General features: G+C 45.6%; 1 protein-coding gene across 4 annotated transcripts in view; it reads left to right on the plus strand.

Moving 5' to 3' along the window:
- Window positions 1-17,904, plus strand: part of HGF (hepatocyte growth factor) — a 479,128-nt gene that overhangs the window by 374,337 nt on the left and 86,887 nt on the right. For all 4 annotated transcript variants that reach the window (XM_086919817.1, XM_086919823.1, XM_086919811.1 and 1 more), the window contains one exon: window positions 13,329-13,403. In XM_086919817.1, the coding sequence (XP_086775943.1) occupies window positions 13,329-13,403 (75 nt within the window). The remainder of the gene's footprint in view (window positions 1-13,328; window positions 13,404-17,904) is intronic.

The raw sequence follows: 17,904 nt of genomic DNA on the forward strand, positions 1-17,904 counted from the left end.
ATTAAGTAATTATTGATATTTTTGTATGAAACAACTTCCACTTCTTGGAACAATGATCTAATTATTTGAAAAAGAAATAGCACTGGCTGCATCAAACTTCTAAGGAAAAAGGCACACATTAATTTATTTGTGCATTGTGTATGTAACCTCGAGCATCATGCAGCCAAATGCCTCTCTAGACTAATTTTCCTGGGGAGAGGGAGAAGTAAAAGAGAATTATGCAGACTCAGGCCCAAAGAGAATTCAAGGGGTCAGATTTGCCATTATTTCATGCACTGCAACACAGCAAGACATCTTACTGTATTGCGCTGCATGAAAGAGAGAGGGCAGAAATGTGCCATATCTATCAATTTATGGTAAATTCCTACTTTCTGCATGCTCTGGTGCACAAAAAGCTGCCAGTGCTGCATAGGCATTAGCGATTACCAAATAGCGAATCCTTAAAATTCGTTATTTGATAATGGCAAATGATTACCCTGATGTATGTGCTCCTTACTCGCCTTTATCATCCTGAGGGAAACGGCACTGTGATTTCATAGTCATTATGGGCAGCATTTGCTTGGCTAATTGTAAGAATTGGGGGACTGAAATTAAAAACTGTTGTGGGCCTATCATACATTAGCTACTGTTACCAATCAATCAATCAATACATTTGTAGAGCGCACAACTCACCCGTGGGGGTCTCAAGGCGCTGGGGGGGGGGGTGCTGCTACTGCTCGAACAGCCAGGTCTTGAGGAATCTCCTGGGTCTGTCATAGATGGATGGGGAGGATGTTCCAGGTTTTTGCGGTGAGATGAGAGAATGAACTGCCGCGAGCGGTCGCTCGACGGATGCGGGGTACGATGGCGAGGCCGAGATCAGCGGAGTGAAGCTGGCAGTTCGGGGTGTAGAAGGTGAGTCGTTTGTTGAGTTATGCTGATCCGGTGTTGTGGAGAGCTTTGTGAGCGTGGGTGAGGAGCTTGAAGGTGATCCTCTTGTTGACGGGGAGCCAGTGTAGGTCTTTCGAATGGGTTGTGATGTGGTTGTGGCGGCAGGGGATGTCGCGGATGAGGCGTGCTGAAGCGTTCTGTATGCGTTGTAGTTGTTTCTGGAGTTTGGCTGATGTCCCTGTGTAGAGAGCGTTGCCGTAGTCCAGTCTGCTGCTGACGAGACCCTGGGTGAGTGTCCTTCTGGTACCGGTGGAGATCCATCTGTAGATCTTGCGGAACATGCAGAGGGTGTTGAAGCAGGAGGGGGAGACGGCATAAACTTGCTGGGTCATTGACAATGCAGAGTCCAGGATGACTCCCAGGTTGCGTGCGTGGTTAGAGGGCGTTGGTGCAGCTCCTAGTGCAGCCGGCCACCCTGAGTCGTCCCAGGTGGAGGAGGTGGACCGATGATGAGGACCTCCATCTTGTCCGAGTTCAGTTTCAGGCGGCTGATCGTCATCCATTCGATGATGGCCTTCATTCCTTCGTGGAGGTTGGATTTGGAGGTGGTGGGGGCCTTGGTGAGGGAGAGGATCAGATGGGTGTCGTCGGTGTATGCGATGATGTTGAGGTTGTGCGATCTGGCGCGTTGGGGAGCGGTGCCATGTAGATGTTGAAGAGTGTCAGGCTGAGGGACGATCCTTGGTGTACACCACAGATGATCTTGGTATGTTTAGAGTGGAAAGGGGGAGGCAGACACTCTGGGTTCTGCCTGTGAGGAAGGAGGTGGTCCAGTCCAGTGCTCTGTCACAGATCCCTGCGTTGTGGAGGTGTGTGCGGAGGGTGTGGTGGCAGACAGTGTCATGGCCTTGATGTCGTCGGTTGCAGCAAAGAGGTCTGTTTCGTTGCTGTGGTTGCTGCGGGATTCGGATTGGGCCGAGTCCAGGATGTTGTTCTTTTCGAGGGAGGAGGTCTGTTGCTTGTTGACGATCTTCTCAATGACTTTTCCCAGGGAACGGGAAGAGGGAAATGGGCAGGAAGTTCTTGTGGTCATTGGGGTCAGCTTTGGGTTTCTTGAGTAGGGCGTTGATCTCGGCGTGCTTCCAACTCTCCGGGAAGGTGGCGGTCTCGGAGGAGCTGTTGATGGTCTCTCGGGAGATGGGGTGCGATGGTGGAGCTTGCTTTGCTGAAGATGTGCTGCGGGCAGGGGTCGGAGGGTGAACCGGAGTGGATGGTGTTCATGATTTTGATGCTGTCTTCGTTGTTGACATGTGTCCAGGACAGCAGGGAGGCCGCAGTAGATGAGGCTGGGGCCAGTGAGTCTGAAGTGTCTGTGTCAGTCCGGTGGCCTGGTTGCTGAAACTGTTGTGGATGTATGCGATCTTGCAGTGGAAGAAGGTGGATAGGGAGTCCCAGAGGTCTTGTGATGGCGGGATGTCTTTGGAGTTGGATCTCGGGTTGCAGAGTTCCTTCATGATGTTAAAGAGCTCTTTGCTGTTGTGTGCCTTGTTGTCAATGCGCTCTTTGAAGGATCTCCTTTTGGTGGTTCAGATGAGTTGGTGGTGTCTACGTATGGCGCTCTTGTAGGCTGTGTTGCTGTCTGCTGTTTGTTCATGGTGCCACTTCTACTCGAGCCTATGGCAGGCTTGCTTGGATGCCTGGAATTCGGCGGTGAACCAGATAGCTTTTCTGATGGTGTGTCTGTTCAAGGGTTTCTTGATTGGGGCGAGAGTGTAATGGAGCAGTCGTCGATCCATTGCCTGAGGTTGAAGGCAGTGGAGTCAGTGTTTTTATTATCCGTTGGTGGGTTTTGGGCAAAGTTGGGGACAAGCTGGTCTTCGGTGACTTTGTTCCAGCTGCAGTGGGGGGCCCATTGTGTGTGGTGGTGCGTGGTGGGTTTCTTGAAGGTGAAGTGGACGAAGCAGTGGTCAGTGTATGTAAGCAAAAATTCCCAGGCATGCACAAACGTGACTAGTAGGTACACATGTAGATAGAATTAGCTACAATAACATTAGACAAAACTGCTTTTTCCAGTACAATTAGTTTTAATTATTCAAATATTCATAAAAAGTTCATATGATAAAAATGTATTACAATGTTCAGAGTCAATGCAAACTTCATTGTAATTATACATGGTCTAATAGTGATAAAATTTCATTAAACATTATAAAAAAATGATGGTTTCCTGTCGAAGCAGTGGTCAGGCCAGTGGAGTTCGGCGGGCGGGAGTCGTGATGAGCTGTTTGATTCAGAGGTTGGCAAGGTTGTCGATCAGGGTGGTGGAGTTGCTATTGTTGGTGTTCTCGAGGTGGAAGTTCAGGTCTCCGAGGAGGATGTAGTCCCTGGATGCAAGGTCGTGTGTGCTGTCGAAGTCTGCGATGGAGTCGCTGAACTACTGCCGGGGGCCGGGTTGGCTGTAGTTGAGGGTTCCTCTGGGGGTGATGTTGAGGTCGGTGTGGATCTGGAAGTGCAGGTGTTCAGCCGTGATAAGTGTGTCTTCGGTGCTGGTCGAGATTCTGAGGGTGTTTCTGTGGACTATGGTGATTCTTCCTCCTGTGCCATTGGTGCGCTCTCTGTGGGTGATCTTGTAGCCGTCATGGATGGCTATGGCGATGAGGGTGCCGAGGAGAGGTTAATCCAGGACTCCATCAGAAAGGCTACGTCTGGGGAGGTGGAGTCGAGTAGGTCCCAGAGTTCGATGGCATGTTTGTGGGTGGAGCGGGTATTGAGAAGAAGGCATCGGAGGTTGTTGCGACCTACCCCAGTGGGCGTGTTGGTGTTTGGGAGGCTGGTGTAGCAGCAGTTCTGGCAGGAGAAGGGTCCTTGGGTGCACTTCGGGGTGGCCCGGATGTAGGTGTGGGATCGGCCAGCGTTGAGTGCATGGAGGGTGCAAGCGTCATAGCGGCATCAGTCGTTGTGGTGTTCGCGGGCCAGGGGGTCTGGCGCTGAGCGTGGTCCAGGTGTGTTCAGGGGCAGACATGCTTGCCTTTGGCACAGCTGCGCAGCAGCCCCCATAAAAATGGGAGGTGGGAGGGAGTAGCAGCTGAAAAAGGGGAGAGGAAAGAATGGGCGAGCAGGGGGCGGGCTGCAAGGGAACACAGCGGTGGGAAAGGAAAGTGGGAAGGTGGGAACAAAATACAAGGGCACCAGGCACAAAACGGGCAGGGATACAGAATGCAAAAAAGGGTACAGAGGACAGTGCAGAAGAAAAAGTGGTACACAAGGAATAAAAATGGCTGACAAAAGTAAAAAACAGACAGATGGCAAAGGGACAGAGCGAGCATACAAATACTAACAGCTCACCGCTGGGCTACCAGGGATGAGGCGTAGGTGGAAGCCAGTGGGTGGAATAGGGCCTTAACTCGTGGCAGCAGCACGGATTCAGCAGTAGGGAGCGGGCACACAGGTGGTGTTGTGCGGCATGGGGAGCGACCTGCCTGGTACAGGATTATGGTTTATACTCCCTTCAAACTGTTAAGAGAGAGAGAGATCCTTGTACTAAGGATAATCAAGCCTGTATAAAGAATCAAGTTCTCAATAAGCGATCCTTGGAGAAAGTGTAGGAGAATATCCTTATAGCTCAGAATGCATATAAAGTTCATTATGATGTCAACCATGGAGTGAAGGAAGTGAAACTAATGTCTGGGGATGGTTAAAGAGCTACACAAGAAAGTGGGCAGCAGAAAGTTCGGGAGAGAGTTTCAAGTTGTCAAATTAATCATGACTCCACCTAAACTAACTGATGGGAATGGTTAGAAATTGGGTTGGTGGTTGACTGGGGTATGAGCCCTGGTAAAGCAGCAACAACAATCCTAGTCAGTGAAAGAGATGAAATGAAATGAAATGAAAAGTAGATTTATAACAGCGCGATTGCTGCCCGGAGGCGTCCAAGCGCTAGGAACCAGAAAATAAGATATCAAACCGAGGTAGGAGGCTGAGTTTTACTAAGGGGAATTAAACAGGTATGTTTTTAATTGTTTACGAAAAGAAGAGAGGTTGGGGTTGGATCTTAGATGGAAAGGGAGGGAGTTCCAGATCTTGGCGGCATTGTAGGCAAACGTCCTTCCACCAGACCTTGTCTTTTTAATTCTCGGGGCTGTAGCCATGAAATCCTGGCTAGATCGAAGATCTCTGCTTGGTCGATACTGATTTACTAGACAGCGAGTAATCAAAGGTCCTGAGTCCCAAAAGGCCTGGTGGGCGATACACATGGCCTTGAAGGTGACTCTCTGACGCACTGGCAACCAATGCAGGCTAGTCAGTCCAGCTTTGACTGACAGTCTGCGTGGGAGCTGTAGCAGAGTGCGAGCGGCACAGTTCTGTACTAACTGTAGTCTCTTTAGGGTGTACTCTGGTGCACCCAAGTAAAGGACGTTGTTGGAGTCTAAACGTGACTGGATCAGACCCTGTATGGCTACCTGCTTTGCCTCCATGGGGAGCAGAGTAAGAACTTTCTTTAGTATCCTGAGCAGTCCAAAGCAGGTAGCTGAGAGCTTTGTGGCCTGGGTGTTAAATGAAAGGCTCCTGTCCAGCCATACCCCAAGGCTTTTGATGTTATCCTTCGGCGTCGGGGGGGTGCCTAGACAAGTAGGCCACAGTGAGTTGAAAAAAGTGGGATCCGAGGGGCCCAGGAGCATAAGCTCCGTTTTGTCACCATTGACTTTTAGGGATGACGATAGCAAACCCTTATTAACCTTTGCTCACCTTCCGGTAGCTTGGTACAGAGCAGTCAGGCTTAACTCTGGAGGCAATGTGTAAAATATTTGTGCAACACATCAAACAGTAAGAGAGTGAAAGCACCACACAAAAAGATTCCACCCCAGGTTTAGAAACATAGAGCAGATTGTAATCAATAAAACTAGTCCGAAACAACAAAAATCCAATCAGTACAATATGGGTTTTTGAATTTCAAAGTTTATAGTGAAATATAGCACCAAGAAGCACAAAGTGCTTTTGGAAGATACCTGGTCGCTCTGGACCGGGACAAAGCCACAAGTACCAGCTGACCATGATGGAACACGGGTCAGCTTTAGGGACCCAGCTAGGTCTGCTGAAAAAAATACATTAAATCCTGGCTGTGAAGTTTTGCATGGATCCATGCTGAAGATGCGTCGCGAGGCAGAGATGATGCGTCAGTTTCAGAATGCAGCAAATCTGTGGTGCAAGTTGCTGTTGCGTCATTGATGAATTGGTTAACTGCAAAGAACAGGGGGCTGGGGTATGTGATAGTTTTTTTTTGCGTCAGCAGAAATGGAGGCTGTAGGCAGGGTTTTGTCACGAGATGGCAAGAAATGGAGGAATGTAAGGAAAATATTAGGACCTAGTAAAAACGTATTTTCTTCAATGGGTCAAATCTACACAGCGGGGGCGATGCAATGGTTCTGCTCAGAAATGTGCCACTCATTTGAGGAGATATGTCAGTACTGCTCAGGGATGTACAGCACAGCAGAGAAGATGAGTTTGTTCCACCGGCAAGCACTGTAGATCCACTTCCATGGGTCTAGGACTGGGTTGGCACTATTTGGCAGGGCAGATTCACAGAAGACAGAGTCTAGATGGAGGAGTTAGAAGCCTCTGATATTCCTGAGGCTTCATGTCAGGAGGTTAGCCAACTAGCCCTTTGATTCTCTCTGGGTTTTGGGGTCAAGTGATGCTGGTCCAGTCCTCACCTGGACAGGAGGGCAGCAGGCCAGCAGGTCATCAAATCTGCAAAGCAGGAGTCCAGCAGAGTAGCCGTCAAGTAGAGTGGCAGTCCTTCAGCAGCACAGTAGTCCTTCCTCCTGGCAGAGTGCCCACAGGGTCAGATGTATTCCCTCTTGGTGGTGTCCGAGGTCAGGTACATATACACAGTGGTGCCTTTGAAGTGGGGGAGACTTCAAAGCCATGCCTTTGAAGTGCCCAGAGGGCCTCCCTTCCTGGCTTCAGACTCACTACAGGGAGGTATGCAGCCCTTTGTGTGTGGACAGGACACAGCCTATTTAGGTGTATGTGAGGCTGTGTCCAGCTCATCCCTCCCATCCGGCCAGAGATGGCTCATAGATACACACCTATCTAGAAGGAACACACTTAGCCCAACTGCCAACAACACCCAGTCATGTGATCAGAGTCAGGATACAGGCACCAAATTGCTAAAGCAAGAACATGCCAACTTTCTATAGGCCTCACAAACCTCACAAATGCCAATACTGATGCATCGTCAAGCTCTCATTCCAATCCGTGACCGTGTAAATTATTTATTTTGATATCCATTTATATAGTCCACTTTCAAACTTTTTTCTTTCTTTCACAAAAAACATGTTCAATGTAACTTTTTTACATTATACAGAATGCACATAATAAAAAAAATGAATAACAATTTGTTTTTCAATCTGCAGATCAACAGAATTAGTGAATGAATGAATGAATGATCAACTTGTAGAGCATGAACAAATGCCCAAGGGCGTCATGGCGAAGAACATTACACGCAACTAAATCATAAAGAATCAAATACACTGGCTATTGCAATTCTTTCATGAGCCAAGGTGCTGATTTTTATACTACCAAAGGAGCTTCTTTTCATTACTTTGTGGCTCCTAGCTTAATGGACCATGACCAAACAGTGCCCACAGCAACGTTGGGAGGCAGATTCTATTTGGTATAGAAGCTTATTGAGTATAAAGGCAGGACGAAAGAAACGTAATCCTAATAAAGGATTATAGTTTAGACATTTTTTTCATAGGTTCAGGATACATTTATTCTACTGGTCCTGCAGTGGAGTTCTGGACGGAAACATTTAACTTGACCTATAAAAAGTGAGTTTCAACGTTGTTTTGATGCAATTAAGTTCTGGCTTTTTTGAGCTGTAGGAAAGCAGGATTCCTACTTGTTAATTGTATTTGAACATGGTAGTCCAGTTGGGTTTCATTCATATTGTTACAGGTTAAATGTGAAACCAGAGGATTCGGAAAACTGATGGTCATTTGAATGAGTCTTAGATGTCATCCGAAAAAAGAGGTAATATGATGAGCGGTTGTCGTATACTATGTGTGTTGTGTGCAAGAAGGTGTGTAGAGTGAACTAACAGAATTGCCATTATTTATTTCTTCCAGTGCTCGGATGTTCTGTGTCCTAAGCAGAACCCTTAAATTGAATAATGGATTCAAAACACATCAGCAGTTTATCGATTTACCAAACAAGTGCATTTGAAATCTATCCATGATTGGCGCTCATAATTAATGCAAGGCACAATGTAATACAGTTTGTTTATGTTTGAGCTCCGTATGAGCACTGTTTGGTTATGATCCATTATGCTAGGCGCCAAAAAGTAATGAAAAGAAAAGGAGCTCCTTTGGTAGTATAAAATTCAGAACCTGGCCTCAGGAAAGAATCACAATAGTAATTGTATTTGATTCTGTATGATTTAGTTGTGTGTAATGTTCTCCACTAATTCTGTTGATATGCATATCAGAAATCTGAGAATTGATTAAATCAATGGTGAATTAATTTATATAGTCACAGATTGGAATGAGTGTGTGACGATGCATTAGTATTGGAATGACAGTATGAGTACATTCCTGCAACTACATACATTGCACCCTGTCCTCTGGGCTATCCAGGGCATACCTTAGGGATGACTTATATATATATAAAAAACGTCTTGGTTTGGGCCTGGCAAATTGTTTATTTTGCCAGTTTGAAATAGCAGGGAGGACCTGGCTAGCAGTTCGGACTGAACTGTTCCCATTGGGTGCAGGGTCAAGATTTGCAAATGGCTGGGTCCAAACTGAAATGGATTGGTGAGTAAAAAATGATGGATTTAGGCCCAGATCTCTGTACTGGGGTTAATGTATGACATTGTTCTGCATTCTGTCCATCAATTGTTCTTTTTGCAGTTCAAAACTGTACCTACAGCTAACCAATGGTAGGCCTGAGCAATGGTTATGGGGGCTACTTCAGTGGGTGGCACAAGGATTGCTGCAGGCCCACAAACAGCATTTACTTTACAGACCTTGATAACATGTAGTGCACTTTGATAAAGTAAATTAAACATTCTAATTGGGTATGAGCCAATATTTAAATTTTTAGAGGAGACAGCACGAGCACTTTAACACTGGTTAGCAGTAGTAAAGTGTGCAGAGTATTAACACCAGCAAACACAATCCCAGAAAAGTGGAGGAGGAAGGCAAAAAGTTGGGGCCCAGACCACCCTAAGGCAGCTGGCAGGTCTAACGGGAATGTGTGGCATTTAGCCAGGTGTAATGAAGAGTACTGCAGGACATGTAACAAGTAACAAGAGTTCCCTGTTAGTGTTAGATGATTTGACAGAAGCGAATTATGGTAATGTGAGAGAATTTTATGTTTCTGGAAACATGAGTGGTGCTGAATGATTTTGTGACCTGTGAAGTGCCAACAACTAGAATAACTCTGGTGATATTAGGAGCAGTGAACGTTTGCATGTACCAAGGTTAGAAATTAGTGACTTTAAAAAGTCAAAGCAATTTGTATCCTTCCTAGGCGTAACAGCTACAGTGGCCGACTTTGTAGCTGGGCATCCAAGTTGGAGTCGGGCGGGAGACTTAAACATCCTGTAATTCTGGATGAATCACTTAATCTCCCTGTGCCTAGAAATGAATGTGTCTGTCTTTGATGAAACTGGTGCTCTAGTAAAGTGCTCTGATACCTTCGGGTCGAGTTTGCGCTATATAAAATTGGAAAAAAAGGAGGAACTGTCATTAAGTGTCGTAGAAGGGTGCATAAGCCTGTAAGATTTGAAGATTTCTTAGTTGGTAGTGTAAGTCAGTTTTATGAGTGGGTGCAGGGAGACTTCTCCAAGTGCTTCCCTAAACATTCAGGTATATATAGTTGTACCTCATGTTACAGTTTCATTTTTGCTACACTCCATGTTTCCGTATCCTGCATTCCAATTATAATAATTGGAAAATATTTGTAGAGGTAAGTTGCTCCTATTATTTATCAATGTATTGTGTTGCATTATTTGTGAAGTCATTCATTTACCGCATGCAGTTTGGAATGCTTGAAGTGAAAGCATTCTAGACTAAGGCCCATCTTTATCAAGGTTTTGCATCGCCCTTGCACCATGCAAAGAGGTGCAAGAGTGACTCAAAGCGTTAGATTGATCAAGCCACACAAGGCCACCTTGCAAGGCCCTGCATGGCTTGATAAATTGCTGCCTTGTGTTACGCTGCCCGGAAGGCATTCCATGGGTAGGAACATGGTTATTCCCAGATTTACCATTAGTGTGAGACCTGGGTTTGCATCAGATATCTTTGTTTCATATTGTGCAGCACACGTAGAAAGAGGAAAATGCCTCTGAGGAATGTTTTTGACCTTTCCTGCACAAAAACAATCCTGCCTAAAACACAGACACCCATGCAACATGCCGCAAGCGTGACTGCAGTGGTGCTAGGCAGCCATAAGTATGCCAGCACTAGGAAAGGATAGGAATGCGCCATATAATGTTAAATACAGCACATTCCTGCCCTTTCCTTTTTACGCAGCACATTGTAGCAAGGTGAAAGATTGCTAAATGTGCCCCTCAATACGGGGACGGTGGGAGAGAGAGACACAGGAACAGACGTTTGCACATTGATCACATTGGCTTGGGTTATTTGGAAATAAACCTTCCCCTAGCTACCGACACTGGTACGGGTCGTTCTTACAGGCTTGAAGGATGTGTTTTTTCAAAAAAATGTTTTTCCACCCGCTGGCACTCCTGACACTTCCCCAACCCTCTATACTCTCAATACTCTGTAGACACACCACCTCTTGCTCATCGCTCAGGCTTCATTTAATAGGAAGACTGCACCTATAAGTTATCGAGCCCTACTCCGCATTGCATGTAAAACATAAGGAAGAAGTAGAAACAAGAGCATGCCTTGATAGAAGCATGTTCTCGCGATAAAACCACGCATCCCACAAGACCGACAATACACGAATATTGATGCAAACTGCATAGGCAGGAGCTGCCACGCTCAGGTTTGCCCTCTGTGATAACTGCCCCTTTGAACGCAAGAGTAGATCTGGCCTGTTTGTGTTTGTCGCTTCTCTTTCATCGACTCTGTAAATTACATTGCTGTTTCTTTCACGCTGTTCGGTGTCCCCAGACGTACTCAGTTAAAGTGCAGATTGTTTTCTTAAGCAGGCCTCTAAACCAGCACAGTCAGTTAAGCAGCGCCCCTCCCCGGGCCGGGTGACCCCTCTCTACTGCAGGGCGCTCTTGATGGATCACTTCCTTCTGTTCAAACGGAGCTGTGCTGGGGCAAGGATGATGGGAAGGAGTTTCAAGACATCATAAATACCTTTCTCCCACAGTAAACAAAACCTTATATTCGTCAGTTATTTTATGTGACAAAGGCGAATGGGGTTATTATAAACACACTGGTGAATAGGACGACCCTTTCCCTTTCCGTTGTCCACAGTAACTACTATTTGCAAGAAATGTTTACCTTGATTTTTCGATTCTCTGCTTCTCGTTTTAAGTTCCAGCTCGCCAGTGCAACGTTTGGCAGACAGTACACACTTTAGATAATATAGCAATGGTTCTTGTAATCGAAATGTGTTGCTTCCTAAAAAGTTAGAATGTCTGACAACAATAAAAGTAATGCAAACAAAACGGGGCTGGCTGGATACAGCAAACGGCTGGGCAGGACGCAACAGTATTAGATTAGTTGAGCATCCCAGATGTTTGATTCTCCTCTCAAAACAAATGCCCGTTGGATTGCACGAGGAAATAGAAGCGAATGTGGCGTGAGAGACCTCCAATAAAATAACGAATAGATATTCGAAAATCCGTAAATAAAGGTCTTCCAAAAGCGCATCCCCTATCGGCTGATTTAAATTTGGAATCATTTCATTCATGCCTAGTCACTAAAGACTATCCCCTAGATTCATCAAAGTCCCGTTTTGCGAGTCTGTAATAGCGATTATTAAGGAATCGCTATTACACACTTGCAAAAAGGGATTCATGTACAAATCGCAATTCTTTTTGCCATTCCTACAGCTTCCTTATTTGCGATTAGCTAAATGCTAATCGCAAATAAGGAATAACTCCCCAGTCATCCCTATGGGCCTAAAGGAATGAATGGGATGACATATCAATGTGCTAATCGCTATTAGCGATTCGCATTTTGAGTTTGCGATTTCAAGGGTGCAGGGGTGTCCAAAGGACACCCTGTTGCACCCCTGAAATGACATTGGACGCTGGTGTTACGTACACACATGTCCCAAGGACATGTGTGTGTGTAACATACAACTTAGAAAAATGCACAGAAGTGCATTTTTCTAAGTTTCCGCTATTTACCACGAGGTTTGACTACGCGGTAACTAGCGGCCCAAAATTGCGAATTCGCATTTTTTAAATGTATCATGAATTGCATTTAAGGAATCTCAAATAGAGATTCCTTAAATGCAATTGCTCGCAAATTTGCGAATTCTATAATATAGATTTTTGCATTTGGGATGATGAATCCCAAATGCAAACATTGCGCTCGCAAAGGGCCAGATTCTCAGAATCTGACCCTTTGCGAGCCGATTTTCGTTTCATGAATCTGGCCGTTAGGGCCATATGTATGAAGCAAATTCGCATTCGCAAAGGCCGAAATTTGCAGAAATTAGCAAAATGATATGTATGAAGTCAAATTTGGTGCACATTAAGGGATAGCAAAATTTGCGATTCCTTATTTTGCAATTTCTTTTAAGGAATCGCAAATTTTGCGATTCCTTAAATGCAATGTATGAAGCCGAATTTGTTTCCAAAATATCCTTAAGGAATCGCAAATTACCACCATCTTCTAGTCTGTGGTAAGTTGCGATTTCCTTGTAAAATGCACATTTCAGCATTTTTCAAAGTGCCATGTGACGCAGATACATGCCCTTAGGGCATGTATATGTGCCACTTGTGCACCCATGCATATTTCAGGGGTGCAACAGGGTCTCCTTTGGAGACCCCTGCACCCTTGAAATTATTCTCAATTTGCGATTTTCAAATTGAGAATCGCAAAATTGAGAATACCTTTCCATTCATTCCTATGGGCCTCCTGGCCCATAGAAATGAATGGGAAAGTATTCCTTAATTGCGATTCGCAATTTGCTAATCGCAATTAAGGAATACTAAGAATTCGCTAAAAAAAAGCGAATTTGTACATACATACCAATTTGCAATTCTGAAATGGCGATTTCTTAAAAATCGCTATTTCAGAATCGCAAATCGGTACCTTCATACATATGGCCCTATGTGGCGAACAAGAGGGAATTTTGTAATTCAAAATTGTTCATTTAAAGACATGTCTGATTTGACAGCAACTCTTCATGGCACATAAATTAAATGTAAACACTGAATTTGATTGCTGGTTATTGTTTAAAACTACTCTTTAGGTTCTGTATAGACATACATTCACCAACATTTCTGTGTTTTCTTTCAGAAATGAGCACAAATGTGGAGGGTCTTTGGTCAGAGAGAGTTGGGTTCTAACAGCAAGTCAATGCTTCCCTTCTGGGTAGGTTGGTTTGTGTTTTATATTCATTTTTCTTGAACTTGAATATGGCATCGTATTGTAAAATTATTTTCATGGCATGTGTAGCACATAGAAGAGGAGAGGATTACACTTCGGAACTCTTCAGAGAAAGAGAGGAGTCGGATGCTGAGCTCCCGGATTCCCCAGATGTCGAGGGCGATGCAGCTTTCTCACCGCAACTTGTTGATTCCGATGTGGATGTTAGGGATGAAGAACCTTCACTGACCCAGCACCCTCCAAAGTTTGCAGTGGAATATATATCTCCCACTACTCACCAGAAGAAGGCACTACTATGCAGCTCCCATGCTACACCTGCGGCCACTGGTGCACCACTGCATCTCGGCCATGGTCGGCAACGTCATTCCGAGTCAGATTCAGCACCCGAATACCATACAGCTCTGAGATCTTCCTCGAAAGCTCGATCTCCGACCACTGCTTCAGTGTTGGATCCCAAAATACATGCTGGGCTATCGTATTTGAAATGGCAGGCTGAGAAGCCCTCGGAGCCTAAACATGCAGCATCATGCTACTCGGAGGCGAGAGACACAAATCTTACGTGTTTGGATCCAAGAGACCCCGCTGCAAAGCAGGTGACTCAAAACACTCATAGCTGAGATTGACTTCAACCATGTCTGGTTGGCGCCCTATTTGGCTCCATCCTGGCCCTCTACAGCGGGATAATCTTCCATTAAGGAAGATTCCGAGCTAATAATACTTCAGCTGCTCCAAGAAAACCTGGATGCCAAGCAAACCAAAACAAATTCATATCCAGCCGGATGCTGTTCGGATTCTGGCAAACCCTCTGCAGGCATTAAAGGGTACTGCTCTTCATAAATGGAAATTGTCTTATGAGGAGTAGCTCAATGCTCTTTTAGCACCTGCATCCAAGAAGGCTAAAAGACATGATAAGGCCACCTCTCAACTGCCTCCTTCTCAACCCTCTCTTTCACTCCCTCTTTCCCCTTCTCCTCCTTAGCCTGCTTATTCTCTAAAGGGTTCTTCACAACATTCACCACACAGCTCCTTACACTTGGTGGGTGGTGACAGTCCAAGGGCACCTTCAACCTTTATGACCCCCCGTTCCACCCAGAAGGCCCAGATCCCTGGGATGATTATGATGAAGAGCCTGCAGCAGACACAGATCCAGACCTGTACTGCAAGAATCCATTGTCCACAGATAATGTTACCTCATACCATGCCACCTTTCATAAATAAGGTATAATTGAATGTAGAACATAAGGAGAATGACTACCTCATGGAGAACTTATCTGCTACTCAAAGTTCAGTCTACATTTAACAGGATCCTTAAGCAAGATACTGATATTTTCAAGGAGCCAGTTAAAGCTACGATTGTCACCTCAAGAGTTGACAAAATGTTTCAGGCGACACCAAAAGACAAGCCATACCTATGAGGCCAGTTCCTCCCTGACTCCTTGTTGGTACAATAAGCTCGGAAGCAAGCTAATACTCATGTGACAGAGGACGCACATCTTCTAAACTGGCAGAGTAAAAAGATTGATGCCGGGGGCAAAAGAGTGCAGCGTAATCTGCGAACCAGTGGTGTATTGCCAAATATAAAGACTTGCTCTCCCGGTACGATCATGTACACTGCGATCATATGTTGGATCTGGTCCAGCATCTCCCAGAGCAGGACAGGAGTTGGTAGTGGAGGGCAAACTCATCTCCAGCACCAACATCCGCTGCACATTGGATGTTGCTGATGCAGCTGCACAGAGGGTAAATATAAGTATCCTATTATGAAGCCACATGTGACTCTGGGTGTCCGGCTTCAAGTCAGAGGTACAGCAAAACCTTTTGAATGTCCCTTTTGATAGTAAGCATAGAAACAGATGCTAGAGGAAAGGATATCATAACTTCCAAAGGCATGGGAGCTTTGCAGATTCCTACTCCTTGTGGCTCTTTCCACAGCACTAATAAGACCTCAGAGACCTCTTCTCCTTACTCCAAGCTCATCCAGCAGACACCCTTACGGTGCACTATAGGGGTAGATATAGGAATAACAATAACCAAGTCCATAGGAAAGGGAATTACCCCCAAAGAGGTTACCCCTCCTAAACAGTGAACATATAGCCATGATCATAAAACTTGCCAGGGAAGGTTGCAGGGATTTCTGCCCCATTGGACAGAAATCACCTTAGATCGCTAGTTTCTCGACATTATACACTAGGGGTATTGTCTCAAACTCATTCAACCACCAACAAGCATTGCTCCTTGTCAACACAAACTATCCACAGACCATCTACGCCTTTTGCAAGAGGAAATACGGGTCCTAATTGCCAAAGGAGCCATAGAGGCAGTTCCACCACAACACCACAGAAAGGGAGTGTACTCCCTGTACTTCCTTATTCCTCAAAAAGACGGCTCTTTCAGACCCAACCTCGACCTCAGACCTCTCAGCAGGTACATTCGGTTGGAGCACTTCCACATGTTGACTCTACAATCCGTCATTCCTCTGCTGCAGCAAGGTGGCTTCATGACTGCCATCGATCTGAAGGACACTTACATTTTACATTCCCATTCACCCAACGCATTGAAAATACCTGATGTTCATGGGAAGTGGACAACTCATCCAATTCCAACCACTCCCTTTCAGGTTTGCCCCAGCACCCAGGGTCTTTTTAAAATGCCTGGCCATGGTAACAGCTCATCTCCAAAGGAGCAGCACCCAAGTTTTTTTTTACTTGGATGTCTGGTTGATCAAGAGCACCACCCATCAACAATGCCAGGTATATATGCAAAACACCATACACACCTTGCATAGTCTAGGTTTCACCATCAAACTGACCAAGTCCCACCTCCAGCCCATTCAAGTAAAGCCATTTCTAGGAACCATATTAGACACACAAGTAGGAAAGTCTTACCCCAGCACTGCAAGGGTACAGGCATTTCAAAAACCTACTACCTCTTTTTCAGTCAGATCACCAGGTAACTGTCAGAATGGTGATGCGCTTATTAGGAATGACGGCATTTTGCATAGCAATAAATCCCCATGCCAGACTGCACATGCATCTGTTACAAGATTTCCTAGTGACACAGTGATTTTAGGTGTACACAACCTATCGCAATTGCAGCTCTTCCTTGACCCAATCCTACAGGTCTCCATCACCATGGAAACCTCACTTGTTGGCTGGTGTGCGCAACTCAATCATCTCACTGCGCAGTTAATGTGGTCTTCTGCCCAACAGTCACTCCACATCAGCAGCCTGGAACTGCTTGCTACTCAGCTCACCCTTTAGGCATTCTGTTCTCTCATTCAGAACAAGACAGTCTTAGTATCCCCAGGCAAAACGACTGACATCGTCTACTTACAGAACCAAGAGTGCACACAGCAGCCGGCAAACTTCTTGAAAGCTCATGGGTCATTCCACAACTCCCAACATGGCTTCAGACGAGGATATAGCACGGAATCGGCACTAATCGAGATGGCTGACGCTGTTCGATGGAAACTTGACGCAGGATCGAGGGCGGTGTTGGTGCTGCTGGATTTATCAGCAGCGTTCGACACCGTCTCTCATCCTGTCCTCCTTGACTGTCTACACTCTAAAGGCATCCAAGGCCAGGCCTTGAAATGAGTATCTTCTTTTCTGCCCAACCGTACACAGACAGTGTACTCTCCTCCTTTTACCTCAGAAAACAGTCCACTCAAGTGGGGAGTCCCTCAAAGCTCCTCCTTGAGCCCCCTTCTTTTTAATGTTTATTTCTCCCCCCTGGCCGAGCTGATTGCTCAATCTGGAATCAAAGCCACCTCATATGCGGATGACATCCAACTGCTATTTTCCTATGATACCATCTCTGAGTCTACATTTGATCCTTTAAAGACTGCTTACGCAAAGTCGCATATTGGATGGATGAGAACTGTCTCCGACTTAATGCTGGAAAGACAGAGGTCCTTTTTTTCCACCAATCATCTCCCCTGGACTCTATTCTGTGGTGGCCACATGACTTGAGCACACCTCCCACCCCCAAAGAGTCTGTAAAAAATCTTGGAGTTAGGTGAGACCCCACCCTCTCCTTCCACACCCAAGTTCAAACGGTCTCGGCTGCCTGTTTTTCTAAAATATGGATGGTCAAGAAACTTATTAATTTCCTACCCAGTAACACAAGGAAAACTATTGTCCAAACCTTGATCACATCGCATTTGAACTATGCCAACGGTCTGTATATCAGACTTGCTGCAGACCTCTGCCACCGGCTTCAAACAGTACAGAATGCGGCAATCCGACTAGTGTGTGGGATTTCCCTTCGAGAACATATCTCCCCACATCGCCGCTCACTCCACTGGTTACCGATACAAAAAAGAGTGGAATTCAAAGCCCTTACATTGACTCATAGGGCAATCAAGGGGAAGGGCTCTGCATATCTTTCCTCCTGCTTACACCCCTATAAAAACATCAGATCCCTGCGATCCAGTTCTAAAAACCCCCTGACTACTCCGAGATTCAAAAAGATTCGATCAGGAGGA

Source organism: Lissotriton vulgaris, chromosome 1_1, assembly GCF_964263255.1.
Source record: "Lissotriton vulgaris chromosome 1_1, aLisVul1.2, whole genome shotgun sequence".
NCBI lineage: Eukaryota > Metazoa > Chordata > Amphibia > Caudata > Salamandridae > Lissotriton > Lissotriton vulgaris.